The sequence below is a fragment of the Bombyx mori genome, chromosome 11 (genome assembly GCF_030269925.1).
Source record: "Bombyx mori chromosome 11, ASM3026992v2".
NCBI classification, from domain to species: Eukaryota; Metazoa; Arthropoda; class Insecta; order Lepidoptera; family Bombycidae; genus Bombyx; species Bombyx mori.
The window spans coordinates 19,555,485-19,562,046 of NC_085117.1; the positions used below are offsets into that span (position 1 = coordinate 19,555,485).

Here is a 6,562-nt window from a genome sequence, read left to right on the forward strand (position 1 = left end):
ATCATATCTATAGGCTTCCAGGCGGCTAGGAGTAATTAATACCCCGCGGGAGTTGCTGGACTTCTACCGGGCGCGTCCGTAGGTGGCGGATAACGGGCCTCTGGGCTCTATTCCCAGGGGTATCGTCCGGTCTCTCTCGTTCTGTTACAACGAGAGAGACCGAACGACGTGGACCAAAACCAGCTCCGGGGGTCCAAGCTCTCCTCCCCCTTCACTTGTTGAAGGGTGGTCCTCCTGGAGATGCGTGGGCCTCCACCTTTTATTCTTTTCCTTTTGATTATTTCGTTAATTTATTTACTGTCTTTTTGTTATCTTCATTTGTTTTATTTATATTTTGATTTGTAATCTGTAACTTTCTTCGTTTTACTGTTTGGTTTATCATTTTGTGTTATTCTCTATCCTGTCTTTCTTCGCCTTTGGTTTTTATTTTTGGTTTTATTAGTTTTATTTTCTTCTTCTTTTCATTTCAATCCTAATCCTAAGCTTTGACACCCGGTGAGAGGATGCATGGCCGGTGGGCGACCGGTCGCTAGGGTGTCCCAGGGGACCGCACCCCGGGCAAAAAAAACAAAGGGAAACCAATGAAGATGTCCAGTTTGCAAAGAGTAATACCCCAGGAGGGTACCCGCCAAGCGGGAGAATCCCTCCGTACTACCGACTCGTCGGTAGTGCGCAGCCCCTCGTATTCTGGGGGGGGCACAAACTGCACTGAGATAAGGTCCGGGAAGGACGGCGTCAAAAAAGGAGCAGGGTCCTTGAAGGACATAAGTAGGAAGAACGAGTCCGCGAAGGACGTAGTAGCTATAGGGTCCGTTAAGGACAGTGAAGGGAGATCGTCCGGAACCGCTCTCGTGTCGGACGATAGTATGGCCACAGCTGGGTCGGCCCATTCGTCGGCCCGCTCTTCGCCGACACGCAGACAGCGAAAAAGAGTACTGACGATCAGTAGTGACGAGCTTGGAAGCAGTTCCGGCTCTGACGGAGCAGCCTCTACTGGCAAAGGTGGTGTCATGCCGCAATCAAAGAGAGGGCGTGGTCGTCTGCCGACCACTGGTCTGACTGTGGACAAACAGACGTGTCTTAAAACTCAGCGCTCTGAGATAAAGGCCACCGGTAGCATGAGTAGTATGCGCGAAGTAAGAAGCGCAAAAGCCACGGAAGGGAGCTCTAAAAAGGATCCTGAGTGTCGTCTGAAGGAGAGTGCTGCGATGGCCCTGAAGGTATGCAGTAAGCCCGGCAACCTGAAGAGTACGTATCAACGTGCCCTAAAGGAATTGGCGGTGACAATAATGGAGGTCACAGAAGAGCTGGCGAACCGTCCCGCGGCCCAAGAGACGGAAAGGCTGCGAGCGGTAAACGCCGGTCAGCAGGAGGAGATTTTACAGCTCCGACAGGAGCTGCAGGAGGTACGCAAGGAGCTGGCGCGCATCTCACGGGCTTTGACGTTGTCCAACCCAGTCGAAACCCCAGCCCCAGCTTCAAGCAACACGACAGAGGACCAGGAGGAGCTACGTGTCCAACGCATTATGCGTGCCGTCGGCACCATGGTTGACGCTCGCTTTGCGAGTCTGGAGATGCGGCTGCCCCCGGAGCCTCGCATCAGGCCACCCTTGGCGGCGGATAGACGGAAGACCTGTGAGAAATCGCCAGACCCTCCTCTCATCGTTGATGCTACGCTGGAATCAACATCGGTACAAGCAGCATTGCCGCCCTCCGCGAATAAGAAGACACAAGGCCCTAGACGTAAGACCACGGTGCTAGCACCCCTGTCCGAACTGGGTGCCTTCCCTCCGGCTCCAGTTGTTTTAACCGAAAGCTGGTCCACGGTCACCCGTAGGGGTGCTAAGTCAAGGGGGAAGGTCGTGAAAACAGCCGCAGCTGTTCCACCGGAGGAGAAAGCACCGTCTTCAAAGAAGAGGACGAAGAAGCGGCTTCGAGCTCCGCGTTCTCAGGCTGTGGTATTAAAACTACAGCCAGAAGCCGCAAGCCGCGGCCTTACATATCGGTCCGTCCTTGCGGAAGCGAGGGCAAAGATCGACCTAGAATCGTTAGGCATCCCGGTCCAGAGGATTCGGTCCTCTTTAACTGGTGCCAAGGTCCTGGTGGTAGATGGAGACGATCAAGTGGAGAAGGCTGATCTCCTGGCGAATAGGCTGAAAGAAATTCTGCCCGCGGAGGGCGTCGAAATCTCCAGGCCATCGGTGACTGCAGCGATGCGCATCAGTGGCCTCGACGACTCGGTGTCGCGTGAGGAGATCACCGATGAGCTCGCCAAAATCGGGGGGTGCCCGTCTGAGAGTATCAAGGTCGGGGAAATAAAGTCCGGTCCAGGCGGGATGGGCCAAGTCTTAGTTCGATGCCCGGTCTCAACAGCTGCGAAAATCGCAGCAGTCCCCAAGCTGAGGATTGGCTGGAGCGTACTCCGCGCTCATTTGTTGGAGGCCAGGAGGCTGCAGTGCTTTCGGTGCCACGAGCTGGGCCACGTGAGCGCACGTTGCCCGTCGTCAGTTGACCGCAGCCGGGATTGCTACCGGTGCGGCCAGGCCGGTCACGTGGCCTCTGGCTGCTCGTTGGCGCCGCACTGCACCGTTTGTGTCTCTGCTGGCAGACCGGCGGACCACGTCTCCGGGGGCAAGGCTTGCGCCAAGCCCCCGAGACAGAGACAACGACGGCAGGATTTCGCCACGCTTGAGAGCGCGCGGAGTCGGCCCGGTATGGCCTCGGCGACACCGATGGACGCCCAGTCATGACAGACGTCCTTCGTGTTCTCCAGGGGAATCTCAATCACTCCGCCAGGGCTCAAGACCTTTTGTTTCAGAGCATGGTGGAGGGATTGACCCACCTTGCGGTGGTTGCAGAGCCATACCGGGTCCTTACGGGTCCCGATTGGGCAGCTGACCTTGACGGCCGGGTTGCCATTATCCGTCGTGGTTGTGTGGGCGCTCCGCCCGAGTTCGCCGTCGTTGAGAGGGGTCGCAGCTTCGTCGCCGTCCTCTGGGCCGAGATGATCGTGGTGGGAGTATACTTCTCCCCCAACAGGACACTTGCTGAGTTTGAAGGCCTCCTCCTTGAGCTCAGCCGCGTCACTGGGAGGTCGCACTCCCGGCAGTTGCTTGTTCTCGGAGACCTCAATGCCAAATCATCGGCTTGGGGTTCCTCGAGGACGTGCCCCAGAGGAAGGGCGGTGGAGGAGTGGCTGGTCGAAAGCGGTCTCGTCATACTCAACCGCGGCACGGAATTCACATGCGTGAGACGTTTAGGCGGGTCCGTGGTGGATGTCACGTTCGCATCGCCGGACGTCGCGTGTCGCATCCGCGGTTGGGCGGTGATGGTTGGTGAGGAGACGCTTTCCGACCACCGCTACATCCGTTTCAGCATCGTTGTGACCCCAGGAGCGGTGTCAACGTCTTCATTCTTCGGTGGAGGCGCGGAGGGTCCTCGTTGGGCCCAGAAGCGCCTAGATGTCGAGCGGCTGCACGAGGCGGCTGTCGTCCAGGCGTGGCGCCTCGACTCACTTGGCGAGCCGATGGACGTACGCGTGGGGGCGGAACGTATGCGCGAGGCCATGTCGCGGGTGTGTGATGCCGCCATGCCCCGCATCAGAGCTCTCGCCCCTAAGCGCCGCGTACATTGGTGGACTGAGGAAATCGCCAACCTGCGCCAGTCGTGCAACGTCAGTCGTCGTGCGTACCAACGGAGCCGACGTCGAAGGACGCATCGAGACCCGGAGGAGCAAGACCGCCTTTACGTAGTGTACAGGACAGCGGTGAGGGCCCTTTGCGTGGCCATCGGAATGGCAAAGGAAGCCGCCTGGAACGATCTACTCGCCTCGCTCGATCGCGATCCATGGGGGCGGCCCTACAGGCTGGCGCGCAATGCGCTTCGACCTTGGGCTCCCCCTACGACCAGCACACTGCCACCCGAGACTTTGCACCGGGTGGTCGGGGGTCTATTTCCGGACTCATCCGGAACGGCTTTCGTCCCTCCTGTAATGGCAACGGTGCAGGTCGCTGACGGCGGAGAGCTGGAAGGTGTGTCCCAGGCGGAATTCAAGGCGGTGGTGGCGAAGATGCGCTCGAAGCGCACGGCGCCCGGCCCCGACGGTCTGTCGAGCAAGGCATGGGCTCTCGCCCTAACTGAAGATGGTTTGGGACCTGCACTTCGAAGGCTTTTTAGCAAGTGCCTCCGAGAGGGCAGGTTCCCGGAGCCGTGGCGTACGGGCCGGCTGGTGCTCATCCCGAAGGACGGTCGCCCTAGAGATGAGCCCTCCGGGTATCGCCCGATAGTCGTGTTGGACGAGGCCGGTAAGCTCCTTGAGCGTATCGTTGCCGGGCGTCTTGTTCAGCACCTGGAGAATATTGGGCCGAATCTAGCGTCCAACCAATTTGGCTTCCGGAGAGGTCGGTCGACCGTGGACGCGGTCTTGCGCGTCCGTGACCTCACCGACCAGGCGTGCTCTGGGGGGGGCGTGCTATTGGCTGTGTCAATCGATATAGCCAACGCCTTCAACACGATCCCCTGGAGTACGATCATGGAGTCATTACGATTTCACCGCGTGCCTACCGGTCTCCGCAATCTGATCGAAGATTATCTCTCAGGGCGGGCTGTAGTCTTCCCCGAGCGGAGTGGGTGGGGACGGAAAACAGTGTCGCGGGGGGTTCCACAGGGGTCGGTACTGGGTCCGCTCCTGTGGGATATAGGCTTCGACTGGGTCCTCCGTGGGGCTAACCTGCGTGGCGTCGAAGTGGTTTGCTACGCTGACGACACGCTGGTGACGGCCCGCGGAGACGACTACCGGTCAGCAGCCATCCTGGCTGTAGCAGGTGTAGCGACTGTGGTGAGTCGAATAAAGAGACTCGGCCTCGAGGTGGCCCTTCATAAATCCGAAGCAGTGTGCTTCCACTCGGCTCGGGAGGGGCCGCCTCAAGGCGCGAATCTCGTAGTCGGTGGTGTCACCATTGCTGTCCAGCCGAAGCTCAAGTATTTGGGCCTTGTGTTGGACAGCAAATGGAGATTCGACCACCATTTCAAAATGCTGGTTCCAAGGCTGATGGGGACGGCGGGTGCGCTGACCCGTCTTCTTCCCAACACCGGTGGATGCAGCGCCGGTATCCGGCGACTGTACCTGGGGGTGGTGCGTAGTATGGCCCTGTACGGTGCTCCCGTGTGGTCGCCCGCACTTACCGCGCGAAACGCGGCTCTGCTGCTCAGAGCTCAGCGGGCGCTCGCGGTGAGGGTCATCAGGGGGTACCGTACCATCTCTCAGGATGTGGCCTGTGCCCTCGCCGGATCCTTACCGTGGGACCTCGAGGCCGAAATCTTGGCCGCGACATACCGACGGAGAAGACAGTCCTCGACTCGGGAACAGACACCCGGCCCGTCGGTTGTCGATCGATGGAGGCATGCTGCGCGTGGTCTGGCGTATGCCAAATGGAGAGAGCGCTTGTTGGAGGAGCTCGGCCGAACTTCGGCCACTCGTCAGCGCACGCTCGAGGCACTGGTGCCTGTGCTGGAGGCATGGTCGGACCGGCGACATGGTGAGCTCTCCTTTCGCCTCACCCAGGTCCTTTCGGGGCATGGATGCTTCGGGAGGTATCTGTGGAGAGTCTGCAGAAGGGAGCCACATCCGGGCTGCCACCAGTGCGGGCACCCGAACGATGACGCTCAGCACGCGCTAGAAGCGTGCCCACGGTGGGAGCACCCGCGGCGAAACCTCGTCGCGGTGTTGGGGCAGGACCTCTCTTTGAGGGCTATCGTCGCCCGTATGGTAGAGGACCGGAGTTCGTGGGAGGCCATGGCTGGGTTCTGTGACTTGGTCATGGCGCTTCGTGAGGCTGAGGAGCGCGAAAGGGAATGGGATCCCTCTTCGGCTCCTCAGCGCAGAAGGCGGGGTGGACGGCGCGTGCGAGAGGCCGCCGCTCAGCCCTCGTAGGGACTATCGAGTGCCGGGTGCGGGGGCTCCCGGCACTCGACTGTTGGTCCGGTGGTGAAGCGGTGCAAGGTGGCTCCTGTGCGCCGCTCACGGTGTGTCGCCCGAGACGAGGTTCTACGGGATTTTCCCGGGGATGAAATCCCGTCTTAACATTGGTACGGGTACCGCCTAAGGCGAGACTTTCGGCGCGCATCGCGGTACCGTAAGTTTCGTGTAGTCGGTGTGGTGGAGCTCGATGGGGTTTAGTCGGTAGTCGTTCTGCGGGGCAAGTGCTTCGCGCGCCTTTTTCAAGGCGTAGTCTCCTGTGAGAAATTGGGGGAGGTGAAGGACCTCGGCCCTTCTCTTCTCCCCTTCTTCCTCTCAGGAGGCGCCGGAGTCCGACATAACCCGGTTCGTTACCCCCCTCGACCGGGTATCCGTAAATGGATTCCCCAGCGTTAAAAAAAAAAAAAAAAAAAAAAGGAGTAATTAATACGTGAGTTCCTTTTATCCCCAGTCTAGGGTTCTTTATGGGTTACTAGTTGAACCCCAAGTGGGAGGCAGATAAGTTACTAACTGTTAGAGATTTAGTAAATGGAATACTTGACCAGAGTCGGACAGTTTGCCTATCAAATCGTGTCCAAACACATC

At 59.0% G+C, this 6,562-nt stretch overlaps 1 protein-coding gene across 1 annotated transcript; it reads left to right on the plus strand.

The window, feature by feature from the left end:
- The first annotated feature begins 587 nt into the window (after positions 1-587).
- Positions 588-2,750, plus strand: LOC119629086 (polyhomeotic-like protein 1). Its single transcript, XM_038013704.2, has one exon. It carries the CDS (start codon positions 588-590, stop codon positions 2,748-2,750), a length of 2,163 nt encoding a protein of 720 aa, XP_037869632.2.
- Positions 2,751-6,562: the final 3,812 nt, after the last annotated feature.

Coding starts and splice junctions, on each gene's coding strand:
- LOC119629086 (XM_038013704.2), top strand. CDS start 588: ATGTCCAGTTTGCAAAGAGTAATACCCCAGGAGGGTACCCGCCAAGCG.